Source organism: Protopterus annectens, chromosome 13.part0 (assembly GCF_019279795.1).
Source record: "Protopterus annectens isolate FY-2018-M chromosome 13.part0, PAN1.0, whole genome shotgun sequence".
NCBI lineage: Eukaryota > Metazoa > Chordata > Ceratodontiformes > Protopteridae > Protopterus > Protopterus annectens.
Genome location: NC_056747.1, coordinates 294,063,373 through 294,087,437, shown reverse-complemented (window position 1 = coordinate 294,087,437; position 24,065 = coordinate 294,063,373). Strand labels below are relative to the sequence as shown.

At 40.3% G+C, this 24,065-nt stretch overlaps 1 protein-coding gene across 7 annotated transcripts in view; it reads left to right on the top strand.

The window, feature by feature from the left end:
• The window catches only part of PIP5K1C (phosphatidylinositol-4-phosphate 5-kinase type 1 gamma), a 1,117,364-nt gene that overhangs the window by 1,042,963 nt on the left and 50,336 nt on the right, over nucleotides 1-24,065 (top strand). For all 7 annotated transcript variants that reach the window (XM_044053870.1, XM_044053872.1, XM_044053871.1 and 4 more), the window contains 2 exons: nucleotides 10,297-10,329; nucleotides 23,376-23,480. In XM_044053870.1, coding sequence (XP_043909805.1) covers nucleotides 10,297-10,329; nucleotides 23,376-23,480 — 138 coding nt within the window. The remainder of the gene's footprint in view (nucleotides 1-10,296; nucleotides 10,330-23,375; nucleotides 23,481-24,065) is intronic.

Here is a 24,065-nt window from a genome sequence, read left to right as displayed (position 1 = left end):
TTAATGTTATTCGTATCCCTGGGGAAGTTAATATAGTAGCAACCTCCTTAATCAGAAACTCCAGTCATTTCCTCATACTCAGGATGTAGGAAGTTTGTTAGGTCATGGGCTTCTGGTAGTAGGGCACCTCAACGACTGCGCCTGATTGTCACTCAGGAGAAGGGGGTCTTTCTTCCACCTAATGTTTCCTGTGGTAGTGCTGGACTGAGTTGATGGTAGAATTTTTTTTTTTTCATGTGGCAGGCATGACATATTATTGTAAAAGTCATAAAAGAAAGACAAAAAAACTCATCTTTATTAACCCCAGCAAGATGAGAAGGGTATGGTTTAAGGTGATTTGGTTCCTGGCAATGCAGGAAACTTATCTTAGTTCAATCCAAGGAAGTCCTTTCTCAGTCCATTACAGGGCATGGCTCCTGGTTTAGATCCCTTGCTATTGCAGAATATTCTGGTGAGAGTTTCAGACATCTTTGAAGCCACTAGGAAGCCTTTCACTCATCAGATGTATGCGGTGATGTGTAAGATTAGTGTAGTTTACAGGCAGTCCTAATGCAAGCCTAGCACTTACAGTGGATATAAAAAGTTTACAAACCCCTGTTAAAATGCCAGGTTTTTGTGATATAAAAAATTAGACCACAATAAATCATTTCAAAACTTTTCTCACCTTTAATAACCTGTACAATTCAGATGAAAAACAAACATCTGTTAGGGGAAAAAATATAAAAAATAAAAAATGTGCAATAAACTGGTTGCATAATTGTGCACACCTTTAACCTAATACTTTGTTTAAGCACCTTTTGATTTAATGACAGCATTCAGTCTTCTTGGGTACATACCTGCCATCAATTAAGGAGACTCTGATTAACCCCAAATAAAGTTCAGCTGTTCTAGCAGGATTTTCCTGACATTTACTCATTTGCTTGCTACAGCAAAAGCTGTGGTTCACAGAGAGCTTGCAAAGCATCAAGGAGATCTCATTGCTGAAAGGTATCAGTCAGGAGAAGGGTACAAAAAAATTTCCACAGCACTGGATATACCATGGAACACATTGAAGACAGTCATCAGAAAGTGGAGAAAGTATGGGACAGCTGTGACGTTGCAAAGAACAGGACATTAGTGAAGACAGTCATCAAAAAGTGGAGAAAATATGGGACAACAGTGACGTTGCAAAGAACAGGACGTCCCTCCACAAATGATGTTAAGACAACACGGAAACTGGTCAGGGAGGCTGCCAAGAGACCTACAGCAACTCTGAAGGAGCTGCAGGAATTTCTGGCAAGTACTGGTTGTGTACTACATGTGACAACAATTTCCCATATTCTCCATATGTCTGGACTATGAGGTAGGGTTGCAAGACGGAAGCCTTTTCTTACACAGAAAAACATCCGAGCCTGACTGAAATTTGCAAAACAATGCATCACGTCTCTCAAAAGCTTGTGGGAAAATGTGTTATGGTCTGATGAGACCAAGGTTGAACTTTTTGGCCACAATTGCAAAAGTTATGTTTGGCACAAAAACAATGCTTCGCATCACTAAAAGAACACCATCCCCACAGTGAAGCATGGTGGTGGCATTATCATGCTTTGGGGTTACTTTTCGTCAGTTGGACCTGGGGCTTTAGTCAAGGTGGAAGGAATTATGAACAGTTCCAAATACCAGTCACTTTTGGCTCAAAACCTTCAGGCATCTGCTAGAAAGATGAAGATGAAGAGGAATTTCACCTTTCAACACAACAATGACCCCAAGCATACATCCTGCTGATTCGTATTTTCCATGTCAATTTATTTAATTCAGTTGATACATCCAAATCAACAAAAGAATGGCTTCAACAAAAGAAAATTAAAGTTTTGGAATGACCAAGCCAGAGCCCAGACCTAAATCCAACAGAAAATTTGTGGTGACCTAAAGTGGGCTGTGCACAATGATGCCCTCGCAATCTGACTGATATGGAGCATTTTTGCAAGGAAAAGTGGACAAATATTGCCATGTCAAGATATGCCATGCTGATAGACTCCTACCCAACTGAATGCTGTAATTAAATAAAAAAGTACTTCAACAAAGTATTAGTTTAAAGGAGTGCACACTTATGCAACCAGCTTATTGTACATTTTTATATGTTTTCCTCTAACAGATTTGTTTTTCAATTGAATTATACAGGTTATAGGTCACATTAAAGGTGGGAAAAGTTTTGAAATTATTTATTGTGGTCTCATTTTTTATATCACACAAACTTGGCATTTTAACAGGGGTGTGCACACTTTTTATATCCACTGTAGATGACCTGGTTGTCAGTTATTCCACAATTGACTTGCATGTCTTTGACGTTTCTGCCCATCACCTCCTTGTGGATGTGGAGGGAAGGACTGTGGCCTAACACTAACTGGTTAAGCATTTCCTTAATTGCATTTCTTTATCTCCATGTACCCCTTCTCATACTTTGATTTGAATGTTTTGATTGACAAGCTTGCCTATCAGCCATTTGAGCCTGATGACTCAGTGACCCTGCAGTTTGTCTTGGATGGTGTTTGTCTCATTGATTTTTCACCTCTACTCACAAGAACTTTGAGCTTCGAGTTCTTATTTTTATAGAACTATATTTGGCCTTTGACAACTTTAATTCATCCCCCTGGAGCAGTCCACAGTTCCTGATGAGTATGGTGTCAGAGCTAGCATTACATTTATTTTCCTGCTTTCTTTCCAGGGACAAACCCATCCTACCATGGACGTGCATCACCAGCTCAAGTTTTGCTTGAAGTGGGTTCTTGAATTGGCAAAAATAGAATAAATGAAGATGATTGTTTCATTTGATTCATGGGAAGAGGGACTGGCAGTTATTAAGCAAATTCTGTTCATGTGGCTTGACACCTGCATTGTGTCTTTCAATCATACTATGAACCATGCATCAGAAAATGCATCTGTGAAAGGACAGTGCAGCGGAATAGCTGAGCCAGGTGCTTGCTTCAAGAATGTCTCCATTGCAGACATTAGTACAATAACTACTTGGTTGTCATTTTACAGCTTCACTAAACAGTTTTGTTTGGACCACCGTTCTAAAACTAGAGCTGCTTGGACAGCTAAGTGTTACAGATTTGGGGGGGGGGGGGTTAAATGTCATTTATCTTGCTCAGACCTTGCCTCCCAGGGGTCATTTTTCACTGTTTTTTGATTATTCACAACAGTAATTTACTGTAAGAAGCTCTTAAGGGTTTGCTGAAGCTGACATGTACTCACTGTGACAATTTACCTAAAAGGGAGCCCTAAACAGGAAATTCTAATTACCTTTCCTCTGTTCCACTATGTTATGGTGGTGTCTCAATCCAGATCCCCTGGTGGGGAGAGTTTCCTTTAAGTTATACAGATACTTGTATGCTATTGTGCACTTCTGTCTGCATTACAAACTGTGGTTGGTAAGATGTGAACTGCACAAAAGCTAGTCCTTTGCCTTGCAGCTCGAGATATGGCACACTGCTCTGCTGCAGCAATAGACATGCATCCCTAAGAATGGGCATGCGAGAGGAAAAAATGAACTAACAATGGTAGGAAAGGATTTCCCAAAAGTAGTACATTGTGTAGGACTGTCTCTCAAATCCACAGGATATGGTGATAATGTTTCCATTACATCTCCTCAAAACATCCAAGCTGATGTTACAAATGCTTGGCAAAGAATGGGGATATTAAATTAGCTTGACTACACAATATCTCAGAAGATATATATTCAGTCTTGTTACAATATGAGCAAATGTGAAAAATAAAATTAAGTATTTTTTTCAGGGGACAAGCCCCCCGGCACTCCTCACACCCCCTTACTTTATTATGTTGTTATTCTCCTGACAAGGTCACTGTTTCTCTGCAAAGAATGATCACTGACAGGCAGTGTAAAAATATGTCTTGCTTTTTGTCCACAGGCAGCAAGACTGATCACCTACAGCAAAAAAAAACTTTGTGAACATTTTACTTTTATATGATCAGAGCTAAAGTGACACACTCAACTAAAAATCAAGCTGATGTGCTCGCACAGCTTTTGTTACTAGCTAAGGTGAGATGGACACAGTCATTCAAGCTAGAAAATATCAGTTATTTTCATACAGACATTCTGTAAATGTCTGACCTGCAAATATTCCTGTATTTATTGAATGTAAAGTCACAGAGAATTGGCCATAGCTGCCACCTGATAACCTGGTTGGGCTAAGAAGAATGGTAATAAAGTTTGTACAGTTCAGTTCCACAAAGTTCAAGATACCATCTAATCCTCTTTGCACCCCAGCTGTCTCCCATGGTATCCTACCTGTAGTCAAACTCAGGTCATCGTTAGTGTAATCAGATTCCCCAAACTGCACCAGAGGTTTAACAGCAGTGTTTTTTTTCCTAGATTATTTTTTGCTCATGCTTGATAACCATTAAACATCTACCATTTAATCACCCATTTTTTCTTGTAAGATCCCTGTTGTTGAAACAAGAGCTGATATGTTCAAAGGCCATCACCTAGGAAGCCATGAAAGGTGGACGCTTTTTCCCCAGCCTGTGTTCTGGTCCATTTAGCAGCCTGATGTCTACATACTCCCACATTGCTACTCCATTGCATGTGATATCCACATACTCCCACATTGCAACTCCATTGCATGTGATATCCACATACTCCCACATTGCAACTTCATTGCATGTGATATCCACATACTCCCACATTGCTACAACATTGCATGCGATATCCACGTGCACCCACATTGCTACTCCATTTCTTGTGATATCCACTTACTCCCACATTGCTTCTTCATTGCATGTGATAGTCACGTCCTCCCACATTGCTACTCCATTGCATGTGATATTCACGTCCTCCCACATTGCTACTCCATTGCATGTGATATTCACGTCCTCCCACATTGCTACTCCATTGCATGTGATATTCACATTCCCCCACATTGCTACTCCATCGCATGTAATATTCACTTACTCCCACATTGCTACTTCATTGCATGTGATATCCACGTACTCCCATATTGCTACTCCATTGCATGTGATATTTACATACTCCCACATTGCTACTCCATTGCATGTGATATTCACGTACTCCCACATTACTGCTCCATTGTATGTGATATTCACGTACTCCCACATTGCTACTCCATTGAATGTGCATGCTTTTCTGCTTATCACAAATGCAGCTGCTGTTCTCTATACTCCTTGGTAGATTTAGATATCTGGACCCAGGTACTACCGCCTACATCTCATACCTGTGCTAGGAGATAGTCATGCAATGGCTTAGCCACTCACACCCACGCCTGCTCACTGGACCTTCCAGTGCCCAGGTCACTTATTCATACTAGGTCATCTGGGTCGCAGTCAGAGCCTTTTCTCTCTGCATCATTTAGCTAGATGTTCACCAGAGATGAGACCTGATACAGAAAGATGATATGTGACATGTGGAAGTCAAGGGAGGGGAATTACATACAGAGAGGCAGATGCATATGGCAGAGGCATGCTCATTTTGAGTCTCCTGTCAGCAGCACTGCATAGTTGTATGGTAGGTTGAAAAGATCTATTGAAGCCTGGAGAAACATAGGTGAGTCTGCAAAGCATTGCAATGGAATTAACAAATGGTGCATTAGATGTAAGAGTCACTTAGTCATAGTATTATAATGGTAATTTTACAGCTTTACTTGAGAAAAGGATTTCAGGTGTATTTTAATCATTTCCATTTATTTTAATACAGTTTCTTCATAGTTTTCCCCACCTTAGCCATTTAGACTGCTAGGCATCAAAAAAACGTGCAACACCCCTAGTCACCCCACACACACACACACACACACACACACATGCGCGTGCACACACACACACACACACACACACACACACACACACACACACACACACACACACACACCCTTGGGCTTTACTTTCCTCAAGAAGACCTGTGATTCATAAATTCTTGTTAGATGTCCCTTTCTTTTGTCCATGATCCTGTGCTGTTGAATCTTGAATCTCTAGTATGGTAGACACTGATCATACCAGTTTGGTTCATGATGTAATGGGAAGCACAAGAACAGAGGTTCAGAGGACTGGGAGTGCAGAAGGATGGATTTTAATGTGTTTACTAGAAAGTAAAGCAAGTAGATAGGGGAGTTAAGACATGGTGAATGTTTAGGAATCACGGTAATATACTAAGAATGAGCATAGAAAAAAGTGAATGGAAGACTAGGGCTATGGAATAAAGGGTTATTTTTATTGCTTGATAGGAAATTAAGATAGCTGTAAATTGAAAGTGGGTGTGCTGTAAGAGAATGAAGGGTAGGATATGGGAAGAATTGTCTTTGCAATGGATAAGAAAAATCACTTTGGACTATGTAAAAAGCCAAAGCAGATTTATAATCTGATTTTACTAGGAGGATGTGCATAAATACTTATTTAACTGATTTTTTTTAAGTAAAAACACAGAAACTTGAACAGACTATGGGCTGCTGAGGGTTGTTGGAATGACTAGATCTGGAAATGACCAGCATCAGTATGTGAAATATTCTGCCAGTACTGAAGAAGGTTTAGGTGGAATTGATGAGAGATGGAAAGGTCCAGGGAGGAAGAGGAAGTCAGGGTACCAAAATCTAACAAATTGCAGGACTCAGATAAGTTGCATTCCACAGAGAGCTGTTAGCAGTACTTGGAAAGGCTTTTGTCCAGGTTTTATAGCCTTTTTATGGACACCAGGTTGGTGTCTGATGACTAGAGGGTGAAGTTACTCATACCACTTCTCAAATATCTGTGGATAAGGGGACAGAAATTAGTCAGGCAGCCTATAGGTTAGCAAACCTCACTTCAGTCTGTGTGAAATTCATGGAAGGACTTCTGCAGTGAAGGCTGGTCAAGTGAAATCCCATTTGTTTATTTAATGCTGTACTGAGATTTGTTTAAGCTTGGTTTAACTGAAATGTATTAATTCTATATTGCATATTTTTAAGTCTATTTCAACACATTTTTTTCTACAAAAATCTTCTTTATGTATTTTAACTATCTGTTTCAGTTCTGCATCTAAATCATTGTGTCATGTTTTGTATTTTAATTATGGAGTGCTTAAACATATAAGCACTGAAATAAATACATTTTGAGGTCCTGACACCACAGTGCTAAGTTATACAACTTGCGTGAGGGGATCCTGGAGAGTTGTTGAGAGGCCTGAGGAGGGGAAGATATATGGGAGCGAACACCACAGTAAACTGAATAACAAAGCACAGTATGAATGGACTGTGATGAGAACCATGAGTGTATATGGTTCCACACTTGGAATGCTTAGTATATTGTTGGAGACCTTGCTGAGTAAAGGACATTGATGTCGTGGAGTGTAAGCAAAGGACTGCCTTTGAGATTGACAGAGGGGAATGCTAGGTAGAATTACGAAGAAAGACTAAAGATGCTAAGTGATGTAAACTTCAGTCAGAAGAATTGAGGTGATTATAGACATGATGTGGCCTCCTCGTATTGCCAAAGATAAGTTAGAGTTAAGTTGGAAAAAACAATGGGAAAAGTGGTCTTATATCAGCAAGAAGAGCAATTCAGGTTTGGAATAAAGATGTATTTTTACTGACAGGGTGGCAAGTTCCTGGAATGACTGACTGTAGCAGGTGTTCTCTCTTAAGTGATGACCCCAGGTCTTTAATCTTCTCCTTCTTGGCTTATTGTACCCAGGATGCCAGTTTATACTGAACCACTAACACAATAAATAGAAACCCACATGCAAACCATCAGACCTATTTTGGTCCTCAGTTATTCAGCCTTCATCACACCAGATGGTGATGATCAGCTTTGTTTTATCAGATACTCTAAGAAGGGATGCTTTCCTCCTCCTCCTTTTCTTTTTTTACTGAAAAAAATGTATTGAATTTTCATAAAACAAGAATCCGAATTATTGTTACATAGGAAATTAAGCCTATCTTATTGGTTAATAACACATATAACAATATAAAAATATATAACAAACCAACAATACAAACTGTTTACATAGGTGCCTAAATTAGAGCACAAAGAGTAAAAATAAAACACCTGAAAAGTCGTCTTCAAAGTATAACACAAAATCATGCAGTAGATCAGTCATTCTTGTCCAATATTTCTACCACTTTTTGCCAAGATATATAATAAGATGTAATCCTTTCTGTTCTTTTCCTGATAATTTTTAACTTTCTTCCTCCTTTTCTGAAGTATCTTTAGCAACCTCAACTGAGGAGTCACAAACTGCCATCAGGAACTTATAAGGCTGATGAGTTCTGTCTTTCAATTTCCATTTGATCTATCATCAGCACCCGGACTGTTTACTAAGGTTTTGGTATTGTCATCCAGTGCCCCAGAGGAGAAGGATCCCTGGTTGCTGTAGTCCTTTTTTGAGTACTTTTGCTGATGCTTGCCATGGGATAGCCATAAACTGGGAGATGTCTCTTTTGTCCTGGTGCAAAGTATTCCCTTTATTTTAGCAGAACTGAACACTGATCATCTCTAAAGATATAGAAGGCCCAAAAATCATGGTCTTAACTTCATTGGTAAGGAAGCAGAGATAGGTAGTGGCACGAAACTCTCGGTTTCTCTTATATTTACTGGCAAACAGTATTTTCAGGGTGAGTATCACCTATCTCCACACAAGTATGCTTTAGTGGACAAGAGGCACAAGTGATTGCTGATCCAGAACACAATCACCAATTCTGTTTTGGAGTCAGACTGCATGTCACCATGCACCCAAATGTCGGACTGTTCCCAGCAATTCACTGTGAATATTTCCCTTCTTACAGGTAGAGGGGATATAGCTTCTGATGATGGCTGTTTCATTTACTGGGTTTGCAGCCCACCTGTGATCCTACATGATGCAAGGCAAGTGGAAACAATGAGACATGAAATTTAATTTAAATCTGATTTATTTTAGGATAATGATGTTCATGACTCTGCCATGTATGTACAAGTGCTGTTCCTGACTTTCCCATAAATGTGAAGGTGCTGTTCCTGGCTCTTCTATGTATGTCCAGGTGCTGTTCTTGACTCTCCCGTATATGTGCAGGTGCAGTTCCTGACTCTGCCGTGTATGTGTAGGTGCAGTTCCTGACTCTGCCATGTATGTGCAGGTGCAGTTCCTGACTGTGTATGTGCAGGTGCTGTTCCGGACTCTGCCATGTATATACAGGTGTTTTTCCATACTCTGCCGTGTATGTGCAGGTGCTGTTCCAGACTCTTCCATGTATGTAGAGGTGCTATTCCTGACTCTCCCATGCATGTACAGACTGGTGTCCTGGTACTGTGATTTTCTTGTTTCTGGATCGTATCCATCCCACAGTGTGAAGCATATTATTAGTGCACTCCATTTCCTTTGGACCATTAGAGTAGTCTATTAGCATATCCTACACCACTTTACTTATTAATTGTAGCAGCGCTATAAATGAGCAATTGTGGTTCTTTAACTCACTGGGTTTTGCTCCATCCACCTGTCAACCAGTCAAAGGTCAACCTAGAACTGAGGAACTGAGTGCAGGTTATTGTTTTGTGCCCTAGTTGCTAGCATGCATCCTATAGCAGTTTTGCTTCCTGGTTCATTTCCCATCTGAGATGCATTCTTTGTGGAGTACAGATGTTCTTCCAGGGGTTTCTAGTTAACTCCCACATTCTGAAGATGGACTCTGGTAGGTTGGTTAACAATAGTAAACTGACCCTAGTTGCGACTGTAGACATAAGAATGTGTATTACTTGAGATTGTCTGACAGTCCTACTGGGGCTGAGTTTTCCCTTGCATCCTTTGTTTGCAGGGATAGGCATCAACCCCAAGAAAATCAAAATTCAATGCAGCTGGTGCAGAAAATGGCTGGATAGATGAATGCCATGTTTCAGATAAGACTGCTAAACTCAGATTTGAAGTGAATGCATAGTTTTCTTGTTCTGAATGCATACATACGTACTTATGTGACTGGGTATACCATTCATAATGTTTATATACAGAGTTACTGTGTATTTTAAATTGTCCTGATAGGCAAGAACTATGCAGGATAGTAAATCCTGATAGATGGTTACCTAAGTTGATGAAGCTTATATGAAAGTTCCAGCTTCCAAAAGTAATCAGTTCTTTTGCATGTGTCATCTGTTAATGTATGTATGAATTTTGAATTTGATAGCGGAGCTTTTCTCCCCAGGCCTCCACTGAAAATGGGCTCTTTATGGGTCCAGTGGACTGTCCTGGCAAATAACTAAATAAATAAATAATGCACTGAGTTGCTGGTTTAGCTGCAGTTTCTGATTACCACTAATCATTAATTCTAATGTTTTGGTCTCTTACTTCTTTAGGAGGCACCTGCTGTCCTCAGGACAAGATGTGAGGTAAGTGGGAAATTCCATCTTACTAAGAGAGGGAAGGGGTTTGACTTCTTCATTATAATTGTCTCTTCTCTCTTAATTAGTTCAACCACAGTCTCACTGCTCCCCCTCTGTCACATTTCATCACTGTCTCTCCTTTTCTATCCAAAACAGTCCAAGTAGCCCCAACTAGTCTCACTTTCCTGATTACTTCATTTCTTAATCTTAAATATAATGATACAGTCAATGTTGCTCTATTACTAACATATCATACTATATTACATTATCAACCACCTTCCCCCTTTATAGTATTTCTGTAATTAACTACAGAGGCAAGTTAACTATATTTCTTTAGTTAACCTGCCTCTTTTCATTATTTTGACTGCTAGAAACTGCAGGTAATTATTACAGTATATTTTTCAATGTTACATCTCTTTTTACTATATGCAAGCCTGTGTCTATTTCAAATGAATATTTAACACTGCATATACTATGCGAGCTGTGTACATTGGTCTGTTACTAAATTATGTTTATGTAAGCTATTGCAATTTTTTCCTTCTCATGTGTGTACACTTTTTGTATTCCTTCTGATATTATGTGACTTTAGTTTTGATGTACATAAAATAGTATTAAGTGTTTCTGCCTGAGCATTTGCTGAAAGGGGGTTTTATCCCAATCAGACTATCCCGATAAACAAAGATAAGTTGTTTTAGAAATGTTTGATGGTTTTAATGCAATTGTCTTTTTTTTTAGAAAATACTACAAGTGTGGTGACTATTAAGGTAGCAAGAGTTTTAAAATGCTGCTGCATAACATGGATAAATGAGCAGGCGTTTATGGTGCAAAAGTTTTTTTGTTTTTCAGCATTTCATTTTTAATTATTTCAGATAATTTTGTGTGTACATCTGTGCAAAACTTTGAAGTTTTGCTTAGCTGGATAGCTTTAATAGGGAAAATTTGCATTTTTTTAATTTATCCTTTGCTGACCAGATTAGTCCCACTGGGTTAGTGGCCTCTTTTCAGGGGAGACCTGAAATGGTATTTCGGCTGCTGGGAGAAATTTGGCCAGAACATTGGAGAACTTCCCATATTATTTTTAATAGGTTCTGTGGAATCTTTCACATCAACCTGAGCTACCACCAATTTATTTTAAGGATGACACATTCATAAGTGCAGCAACCCATAATGCTGCACTGCCAGTGTCAGTAATTCAGTCACCTGGATTATGAATAAAACCCACAGCTTTTAGTCTTACAGTACCAAAGGCAAGCATGCTTACCGGTTCCTTCACTGAAACTGACACATGTTTAACAGTAAAAGTATTCTTGCTTATTAAGAAGCAATATGTGAATCGACTAGCAGGTAATTTGTTGAAACAAAGGGAAGAAATCATGTTCTATAGGTCACACCATTCCATTATGCTCAGGTGAAAATTTTTAGTATAGCAGTACCATGAAGTAAGTCTCTAGTGACAGGTGCCTTTGTGTGTGTGTGTGCGTGTGCGTGTGTGTGCGTGTGTGCGTGTGTGTGCGTGTGTGTGTGTGTGTATACATGTGTATATATATATATATATATATATATATATATATATATATATATATATGTGTGTGTATATGTATGTATATATATGTATGGAGCTACTTGAGTTTCACCAAAACATGAAATTTGCAAGTGGATTTATGTGAAAGTACGTTGTATCGAAAACGCACTTTCGCGTAAATAAGTAGTTAAACAAAAAAAAAAATTAGTGAAGTAAAGACAAACATGTAGTTTGCATGTTAACTTAGTTGTACATCAACGTTTAGTGTTGATGTACAACTAAGCGGACTGTTGTTGAGATCTTAGTACAGTGGGGATGAGGGAACATTCCCTTTTCCCCACTGTAGTGCAATCTTGGAGTGAGAATATTAAAGTAGGGGGTTGCCCCCCACATGGTGGGTGCAGGGGGGCTTGCCCCCCTGCATAAAAGTGTTTTCAGTGGGGTTTTTTTGTTGTTTTTTTTTTATGGATTTACACGAAAGTGCACTTTAGTTCAAAAGCACTTTCATGTAACTGCATTCGCGGATTTACGTTTCGTTGAAATGTAAATACGTTGAAAGACAGTAGATCCATATATAAGACAGTAGATCCATATATATATATATATATATATATATATATATATATATATATATGTGTGTGTGTATGTGTCTGATATACCTTAATTTGATCAACTAACATGAATGTCGACATCCTGAAGGTAAACTGCTCTACATTTTAAATGGACGAGCCAGCTTCCTAGTATGCATGAGTCAAAGTTCCTTCTTGGCAGATGCAAATATCGCTTAAAAGAAAACATAAACAACATCCTTCAGTGTGAGGAACTGCACCTTCCATAACCCACCTTCTAACAGTGTATGTACGTGTATATATAAATATATATCTATATATATATATATATATATATATATATATATATATATATATATATATGGATCTAAGAGTATTGAACGAAAGTTCAATAGTCTGAATCCACAATAACCGAACACTTTAACAAAAGCGCTTTCACCAAAAAAGCATTTTCGTTAAAGTGTGTTAGAAAAAAAAAAAAACAATAAATCTTTTATGCCCCCTGCAACTACTTTTATATTCTCACTCTGAGGTCGCACTACAGTAGGGAAAAGGGAATTTTCCCTTAACTGCATGATAGTGCGTCTGGCACAATGAGCATACTTATCCGAAAGTGCTGCTTCGGTGAACAGCACTTCCGGTTAAGTATGTTCGGTGATTTCTGCTTTGGCAGAAAGTGCCATCGGGATCTGTACAGATCCCATATATATATATATATATATATATATATATATATATATATATATATATATATATATGGGTCTAAGTTCATTAATCGAAAGTCAAAATGCACTTTCAAGGAAAAATAAAAAAACAAACATGAAACAAAAACAGAAATACATTAAAGACTAATATGCAGGGGGAAAGCCCCCCTGCACCCCCCACACCCCCCCCTTCTTTAATATTCCCACTCCAAGATTGCACTACAGTGGGGAAAAGGGAATATTCCCTTATCTCCACAGTACTACGATTTCAACAAGTTTCCTTAGTTGTACATCAACGGTATACTTTGATGTACAACTAAAGGTACATGCTGATGTCCTTCAAGAATGCAACTGCAGTCATAACATGTGGGTTGTCCTGCCTCAGGCAGCCCTCGGTCGGCCGGATTTCAAAGTCTGGGTCCGACGTCGGCTGATGTCGCATTTCTCTCCGACGTCAGAGCGGCTGGAGTACATAAGCATCAGCTGACGCCATTTTCTTCAGTCTTTCTTGCCGCGTGGTGCCCGAAGCAGAAGCAGTTCGCAAGTGCCGGTCGGTCAGCTCCTGTATTCTTCGATACCGAAGTCATCAAAAAAGCTAAGTACCCCGTTGGGGACCTTTTCTTGCCTCAGCTGATGTCAGAAATAACTGAAAAAGTTAACAATTGTCTTTCTTGTGGTAAACAAATACCTCATAAGGATTTCCACTCTTACTGTCTTCCTTGCCTGGGCCCAGACCACGATGTCTCGGCCTGTGTAGCCTGTGCTCGCTTCAACAAGCGCACTCTCAGGCGCCGGGCGGAGTTCGCTGAAGACTTTTTCGCCGATAAATTTGCTTACACCATGCCGTCGGATCTTCCGACATCGCAAACTCCCAAAAAGCGAAAAGACCGGGACCGACATCCTCGGCCCGCGTCTACCACACTCCTAGCGCGAGTGCTCCGGTTCCCTCTGAGACGGTCTCTCCACCGCTCAGAACCGAAGGCACCGCATTACCGACGACTCCGATTCTGGACATCACTCCGCCAGTTATCGATTTTCCTCCGGATACCGAAACCGAGGAAATGCCCGAGACCATTGCTGTAGACAAGGTCACTCCTGCATGTGGAGCTGCCAGGCCTCCTATGGCCATGTCTATTAAGGCCTACACTAGGGCTAAGGCAGCCAGAAAAACAAAGCATATTACTTCTAAATCCTTACCTCAGCCTACTCCAGAGACACAAATTATGTCCATGGCTGCTGGTTTAATTTCCATGATTAGAGGTTCACAGGCCCATCCTGAGAGAGGATCCCAGCCTCCTTCTGATAAAAGGCCCCGGGTTGAACCCTCTGAACCTATTCCTTCAGATGAAGATTCTGAGGGCTCTGTCCACTCTGATAGCCAGGAAGAGCTCTTCCAGACCTATGAGGACTCGGATGCAGAAGATTCCATCCCCTCGGCCTCCCCTCCTGAGGATATTTCTTTTGGGGAAGTTCTGCACACCATGAGGGAACATTTCAAGTGGCAAGGTCAGGAATATTCTGATTCTAGGAAACGCCTGAGGACTTTCCTTAAGAAGCCCCAGCACAGGCCCTTAGCTATTCCTCCTGTACTTGATGTTCTTGATGATTTATATTCTGACTATAGTGCTACCCCTGATTCTCTTCCTCCTGCTCCAGCCAAGCCAGACAGGTATTACACGGTCCCAGAAACTCATTCCCATTTATTCAGGGCCCATTCTGCTGATTTGGAAACTATTTCACAGGGGCCTAAAGGAGTTTCAGCCTCCACCTCTAAAAATCCATTGCCCTCCAACAGGGAGGCTAGATCATTAGAGAGATGGGGCAAAAAGGTTTACACATCCACTACCTTATCTATGAGAGCTTTAAATTGCCTTTTTCATATGTTACAATATCAGGATTACCTTTTAGAAGATTTACAAAAAACTTTAGCCACTCCTGATCCTTTAGACAGGAAGACTTTGCAGGAAGCTGTACATAACACTCAGAAAGTAAGCAATCACTTCCTGCAGTGTGGATATGATGCACTGGAAGCTTCATGTAGGGCAGCTATGACAGGGGCAGTCATTCGTAGACATGCTTGGTTAAAAGATCAACCTCTACCAGATCATGTAAAAGCAAAACTTCTGGATGCACCTTTGGAAAAGAACAAGCTTTTTGGTGCCAATGCTAAGGATGTGTTAAAGACCATCGAAGAAAAAGCAAAATCAGTTCAGATGGTGAAAGATTTCCTCCAGGTTAAACCCCCCCAGATTCAGTAGGAATTGGCCTTCTAAAAACTGGTCCTTTCCTAATACAGAAAAGTTTCAAAGTGGTAAGAACAGACGTGGCCGAGGAAGAGGCCAATACAGAGGCCCTTACAGGGGACGACAATGGCAGCCAGGAAACCAAAGAAGTGATGCAGGGGTTTCACCTGCCCCACAACCACAATCTCAATGACTTTCCTCTACTACCACCTACCAGGGAACAAATAGAAGCTCCCTTGGGCGGGAAATTATCTCTGTTTGCAGAAAATTGGCACAGACTGACAAAGGACAAATGGATTCTGGACCGAGGGTACAGGTTTCATTTTCATACCTTAGAAAACAAGGCATGCCAAACCTACCACAAAACCAGAGGGCAGAGGCTATCAAGCAAATCACTCTGCTGACTCGGATGAAAGCAATAGAAAGAGTTCCACAACAAGAACAAGACCAGGGGTTTTACTCAAGACTGTTCCTTGTTCCAAGAAAAGAATCTCAATGGAGACCAATACTGGACTTGTCCGCATTAAACACCTTTCTCATAGTACCAAAGTTCAAAATGCTGACTCTACAGCAACTTCTTCCCATGCTGGGCAAGGGGTCTTGGCTGATTACTCTGGACCTCAAGGAGGCATACCTGCATGTCCCTATCAGACACAGTTGCAGAAGATACCTCAGATTTCTTGCAGGGCCAGAGCATTATCATTTCTCAGCATTGCCATTTGGCTTATCTACTGCGCCCAGAGTATTCACAAAATGCCTGGCTTCAGTAATTGCTCATTGCAGGCTCCAGGGGATACAAATTTACCCGTACCTGGACGACTGCCTCATACAAGCGGACGACAAATTGATGTTGACAAAAAACCTGGATTATGTCATACGATTACTTCAAGCTCTGGGATACACAGTCAACTTCCAAAAGTCAAGACTGCAGCCATCCCAGCAAATAATCTTCTTAGGAGCCAAACTAGACACAGCCTCTCAGATGGCTTACCTGACAGAAGACAAGCAAGAGAAGTTAACTCATTACTTCAAAGGTTTAGCAAAACTCACCCAGATGACTGCAAGTAGATTCCTACAGGCCCTGGGTTACATGGCATCCTGCATTCTCCTGGTTCCATTAGCAAGACTACACATGAGAAAGCTTCAATGGTACCTAAAAAGCATTTGGTCTCAACACAGCAACAACTTGGAGACAATCATACCGCTCATTCCATGCCTACAAAAGGAATTCCTATGGTGGGCCTCGGTGAGCCAGGCAAACACAGGTATGTCATTCAAAAAACCACAGATAACACAGACCATGACCACAGATGCCTCAGACCTTGGATGGGGGGCGCACATGGAAGGCAGGTGTATACAAGGACAATGGTCTCCAAAGGAAACACATCTGCATATAAACCAAAAGGAAATGCTGGCAGTAATGCATGCCATTGAGGCTTTTCAACACCAACTCCAGCAAGGCCATTTACTGATACGGACAGACAACACCACTGTGATGTGGTACATAAACAAGCAAGGGGGCACCCACTCTTACCCCCTTTGCAGACTGACAATGCATCTTTGGGAGAAATCACTGAGCCTAAACATCCAGTTACAATCCCAGTTTGTTCCAGGAAAAGGCAATGTGTTGGCGGACAGCCTAAGCAGGAATTTCACAGATCCACACGAGTGGAGGTTACATCCGAAGGCCTTCAGACAACTCACTTCGACATGGGGCAAGCCAGAAGTGGACCTATTTGCCTCTCATCTCAACCATCTTCTACCAAAATTCTGCACAAGGACATACCATCCAAAAGCTTGGAAAATAGATGCCCTCTCATTCAACTGGAACTCCCTAACAATCTATGCCTTTCCACCTCTGCCACTGATGACCTCAGTGTTACTAAAGATCAAAGTAGAGAGACCCAAGGGAATCATAATAGCTCCGGACTGGCCAAGACAACACTGGTACCCATTACTACGGAGCATATGTCACACCAGGAGGTGGGCCCTTCCCCAATGGCCTCTACTTCTGACTCAACACAACTTCGAAACAGTGCATCCAAATCTACAGACACTGCAGCTAACAGCCTGGGAGATCCCATAAATAACTTCAGCCTATCTCTCTCCAAGGAAGTACAGCAGATACTAACAGAGGCTCGAAGACCATCCACCAGAAAGGTTTATTTAGCAAAGTGGAAAAGATTCAGCAATTGGAATACCAGCAAGGGACATGATGCATCATTGTTGAACATCCCACTCATCTTGGAATATTTGGCAGATATGTTAAAGAACGGACTCTCATATTCTTCCATAAAGATACATGCATCTGCTATTTCAGCTAGATACAACACTGATCCTCCTGTTTTTTCACACCCTTTACTAAGGCAATTCCTCAGGGGAATCAAGAACATTAAGCCACCAAGAAAGGCCCCAGTTCCAGCCTGGGACCTCAATTTTGTCCTAGAAAAACTGACTCTACCTCCATTTGAGCCAGCAGCTTCAGTTGACTTGCAATTTCTCTCATGGAAGACAGCTTTCCTGTTGGCAATTACATCAGCAAGAAGGGTTTCGGAGCTACAGGCCCTAATGGCAATACCACCCTTTATTATTTTTCACAGAGATAGGGTTTCATTAAGGACCAACCCTACTTTTATGCCAAAGGTGGTATCTAGGGTTTCTTTAAATCAAGCCATTCATCTGCCTGCTTTCTTTCCCAATCCTGAGAACAAGGGGGAAAGACTGTTGCATACCTTGGACATTCACAGACAACTTCGTTACTACCTGGACAGAACCAAGGCCAGTAGGAAGTCTGAACAACTCTTTGTAGCTTACGCCCCTGCAGTACAAGGAAAAGCAATTTCAAAATAGACTATTTCAAAATGGATTGGACATTGCATCAGATTCTGTTATTCCTTTCATGGAAAGACTGTTCCAGCCAATGTCAGACCTCATTCCACCAGAGCTACAGCCACCTCTACAGCATTCTTAAGAGGGGTGCCTACTAAGGACATTATAGAAGCTGCTACATGGAGCTCCGTGCATACATTCTCCAAACACTACAATCTCCCTCTATACACCAGATCCAGAGCAGGCTTTGCTTCGGCAGTCCTGCAGGGTTTGATTGCCACACCATCTTTTTCCTAGAGCATTCCTCCTCCCCCAGCTAAGCTATGGTATTCTACCCACATGTTATGACTGCAGTTGCATTCTTGAAGGACATAGTACAGTTTTGTACCTACCATAAATGTAGATGTCTGATAGACATGCAACTGCAGTCGGATTTTCCCACCCTCCATCCCCCTCTATGCCTAGGGTCCACTCCTATCCCTGTTTCTCTTAGCTGGGGATATCTGTTATGGTGTATTTGTTTTATTGCTCATTTATTTGTTTGGAATCCTGTTTTTGTCTTCCAATTTGATTACAGCCTTCCCTGGAGGGCACCTGGGGCAAGAAACACTGAAGAAAATGGCGTCGGCTGATGCTTATGTACTCCAGCCACTCTGACGTCGGAGAGAAATGCGACATCAGCCGACGTCGGACCCAGACTTTGGAATCCGGCCGACCGAGGGCTGCCTGAGGCAGGACAACCCACATGTTATGACTGCAGTTGCATGTCTATCGGACATCTACATTTATGGTAGGTACAAAACTGTACTTTTTCTTTAGCGAACGTGCATTTTCGACAAAATGCACGTTCGCTAAAGTGATTTCGACAAAGTACGGTTCAATGAACCGTACTGTCGACAAAACAACAAGGACCCATATATATATATATATATATATATATATATATATATATATATATATATATACACACACACACACATATATATATATATATATATATATATATATATATATATATATATATATATATATACTATCATTTTGTCCATTGCAGTTCGTGCTATTGACAAAATCTCAAATCTGGCTGTCACTGACTCATTAACTGAAAACTGAATGACAACAGCGAATGCAATACAGCATTCGCTGTTGTCAGTTCCGACATTTCAATGCAGCTCACACTATAGTGGGGATCGGGAAATGTACCCTTTCCCTCACTATAGTGCGATCCCGGAGTTAATATATTTAAGTAGCAGGGGATGGGGGGGGGTGCAGGGCAGCTTGCCCCCCTGCAAACTTGTTATTTACTGTGCAATGCACAGTAATGGTGTCCCCGGAAGTGTGGTAACTGTTTAAAATGCTGAAGTTGACATTTAGAGTCACCACACTTCGATTTTATTGTTGCTCATTGTTTTAGTTTCAAGGTTTTGCCTCGACATAACTGTGATTCACTGTTGTGCGATCTGGATAAATGATAGCAAACATATATATATATATATATATATATGTGTGTGTGTGTGTGTGTGTGTGTGTGTGTGTGTGTATGTATATATGTGTATATAGATATATATATATATATATATATATATATATATATATATATATATATATATATATATATATATATATATATATATATATATATATATATATATATATATACACACACACACACACACACACTGTCTCCAAGATCGCACAATCCCCAGATCCCCAGGGAAACCAAACTAGCAAAACCTATAATATATGAATATTGAAAACACAGGCCAGTAATGATCGAAAAAGTAATGTAAATGCTTTATTTTTCTGATCATTAAAAGAACAAAACATCTCCTAAAACCTAACAGTATCTTCAGACATACTTTGAATACCAATACTTTTAGAGAAAGAGTTTTTTGTAAGGTACTCTGTATACCCTGTGCTACCTTACTCATGTGCTAACCCTGACCCCCTTCCTTAAATCCAACCGTCCACAGTGCCTTATGAAAAAACTGTTGGCCTTACAGTAGCTCTGTACAAGACACTCGCATCACGTAGCCACATTTGCACAACACTAAAACTTTCCCTTTACCTATCCCTTACTCCGACCCTAACCCCCTAACACTCGTGTACACAAACACACACACACCCCCAATGCCAAAGCTTTTAGTACGTGTAAAAGTTTCTGCATTAGAAAACAAGCCCATTTACCTAAATGTAAGCAAACTTTGTATGCCATATGGAAAAACTATATTCCAAATATCAACATTTCCTGCATTCCATAATAACATACACTTTCGATAAAAATCACACACCAGTTCACTTAGATGTTATTAGTTGATTTGATAATCACACACACACACACACACACACACACACACACTATGGTAATTGCATATCTAAATGAAGCAAGTCTGATTGTTAGATTACTTTTATATCTCGTAATATCAAAAACAAAGTGATATAAATGTTTAACAGGTAGCTTCTGTGATTATATCAGCAATGTGTAGCTTTTTCAATTGCACTTTTGTTATGTCTTGTGGTATCTCTACATTTTTTTTCCCGAAATTATACTTAATTTGTTTGTATTTGCTTTTTTATTTCTCATAATGTATCTGTTGGTTTCTCCACTCCAAGTGCTATACAAATGAAGAGTAACAGACAACACATTTTTGGGTGACACAGTGGTGCAGCAGTAAGAGTTGTCACGTCACAGCAAGAGGTTTTTCGTTTCAATTTTCAGCTGGGGTTCCTTCTGTGTGGAGTCTGCATGTCCTCCCTGCATTTGCATGGGTTTCCTCCGGGTGCTCCAGTTTCTAACCACATTCCAAAGACATGCGTCTGGTACATTTCTTCCTGGGCCTCCACTGAAAATGGGCCCTGTCTCATTCAGACTTTCTCAGGAAAACAAATGCTAAATAAAAAAAAAATAATAATAATAAAGCAGACAGGAAATTTCCAATGGCTATGTGTCAAAGAAGCATGATGACTTCTTGCATTTTTTTATAATAGAAATTACTTACATCATGTAAAAAGTTTTTGTGAAAGTGTTAGGTCAGTTGAATTTACATAATGTTGGCTTTTTCTACATGTGGTTTGTTTAATAAAAAAACACTCCGATTTGCATATGAAATATTGGAGGTATGCTTTCCTTCACTATCACATCAGTGTCCCTTTCATGTTATGAAGAATGAGATCATTGTATGCAGAGCCGGCATTGCATCCTCATGTCGCAGGGTACTTATCTGATGTATCAGGCTTCCTGCTGACCGCTCCATCTGTTGTGGCCTGATGCTGACAGCACTGTAGAACAACAAGGGAGTCTTTTGGTATATACTTGCTAAAGTACATCAGATGTGTAAGTACTTTACTGTATGAAGACATCATGCATGTTTGCATACACCCTTGCTGGATTTTTTTTAACCCAACCCTCATAACATTCCGCAAGAAGACAGTAAGTGCCATCCTGCTTTACTTAATGAGCTTTGGTGGAGTTTTCAGAGCTAGTCCAGCTTTGAAAGTAACAATGCAAAGGAGTTTCAGCAAATCTATTGATGGGCAGACTTTTTCCCTTCCCACAGCTGGCCTTTAGCTGCCACCAGCTCCTCTCCTCTCTTCTGCTCATTCACTGTATTTACTAGATTCTCATTGTTATCCTCTGGGCTCAGCACACCCCATGTCTGGGGCTGGGGAAGAAATAGAGGACCCTGGTGCAGTGCTGTAGTGCTGTCAAGGAGTATGCCCTATTCCCCACCACCCCACAGCAGCCTTGTTTTTTCTACAGTGGCTGCTTTGGGAAGATGCAGGCCTGCTTCCTTGCATATGCAACCTCACCAAGCTCTTAATGCTACTATTGCAGTGAGTCTAGGCTGCCTCCATCCTTGTCATCAGGATGGATGGGCTGACATTGGTCAGTCAGTCCCATCCTTCTTTGTGTTTTTCTGTCCAGCTCCCATGCCTTTAGTCAAACACTGGTCATGTGGGGATGCAGTATGGGTTGTGTCTCTCTGCATCACAGGGCCACTCTTAGGTGGGCATACTTTAATTTGCCACCTGATAAGAGCACACTTAAGCCGCTTGTTTACTCTAGCTTCACATCCTGGGCATACCTACTCTGTTTTCATACCTTATGACCTAGTTGTTCTTCTTTGACTACAGAATCCCTCAAACCAATCCCAAACCATTGCTGGTGATTTTATTTCTGTCCTAGATTAGGACAATAAAAAACATAAACAACTAAAGCATCATAACCTGTTTAACTTGGCTCTCCCACTCTGCCTCACTGAAGAGAGTATACCCTGGACACTTGAGTGGCATAGACAGGTGTTCAGTACCTTAAACAGAATTATACTCCAGCGAAATAGGCTGGAGCTTTGTGAAATTTATTAAATGATAGCCACTACCATTTTTATACATTTTCTTTAATTGTGTTCCAGCTATAGAAATGAAATCCAAATTAGAAGCTTTAGTTCATGACTACCCAACTGTACTATGACACGCTTTCTGTTTACAGTAATAAATCAGTCAGATTAGTGCTTAGAGCCCAAGAGCAAGCCATAGCGTAGTAGAACGGCCATCAGTGGTTCTTCGATAACAACTTTCCTAGAAAGTTATCAGTTAAGACAAACTGGCTTAAACTATTTTTTCATGTATTGTAGTGGCACAATAATAAAACAGCATTTGTCTGACTTCACTTTGTTCCCTGGTTCACATCACAGCTGGGATGCCATGTGTGTAAACTTTGGACATTCTGCCTTGCATCTGATGACGTCTTTTTTTTTTTTTTTCAAAATTCTCAAAGATATGGGCAGGAGAAACAGTAATAAAGTGTTGTTTAATATGTGCACCCTGTTAAGAGCTGGCATCACATTTCTGTATGCTTCCTGGTTTCCAACTCTTTCTGTGACAAGGTCCAACTCACTGTGACCCTTAACTGCATAAATCTGTTAGAAAATTTTATTTTTAGTGTCACTTAAGCCTAAGTTAGTTGGATGTATGAATTTTTCTAAAATGTGAACACTGAAAAATTATGTCAGTTAAAATTAATTGCTTTGTTTCTAAATTTTGGTGCATACAGTAGCCTGCTCAGTTCTAATGAAGCTGTTCTGTCAGTAAGATGTTAATCAGGATTTTATTAGAGAATTTCCATAAAGTGAATTTTGTAAACATGGCTTATGAGACAGTGCATGTGTCTTTACCTCTGTGTCAGGTTACAAGAAGAGGAAGTACATGTGGAAGATGACCTGCAACAGATAACTGTGGAGTTGGAGACGAAGACCGAAGCTGCTGATAATATCGTACCAGAGGATGCTGAGTAAGTTGTACCTTATGTTACATGCAGAAAGCAGCAGTGCTTATCCAGGTTATGGGGTTAGTGCTTTGTTTGTACAGTTTCATGTTTATCTGATCAGCTCTGTCTGCATATTTACAGAAAACTGTTAATATTTTGACCAAGTATTTTGCATAATTTGTTTACATAGGAAGGTAACGATTAAACAAAGTGTGATTTTCTTTTATAGTCTTGTTTGACAAATATTACTCACAGTTTATTTTTTTCTTTCTTTCTTTCTCTTTCTTTGAGCTGCTTGCATTTTTATTGCTTCTGTGCATACCCCTGTCTAGGTGTCTGTCTTTTTTCTTCGCTCCTTTTCTTTACATTTAGGGCATTTATTAAGCATGGTATACCTACCCGTAACTCTCATTTTCCAGCTTACTCTCCATTGTCTCACAGTTCTCATCATACACCTGAAATTTCTGCTTAATTTTGCTTTCTTATCCCATCCTTACTTTTTTGCATTGTCTGATCTGTATAGTTAAATACAGTAACCATTTCAGATCTGTATGGATTTCATGTTTTGTTCATTGTGCCTAGCAAAAATGTTCAGACTTTTACTTAGAA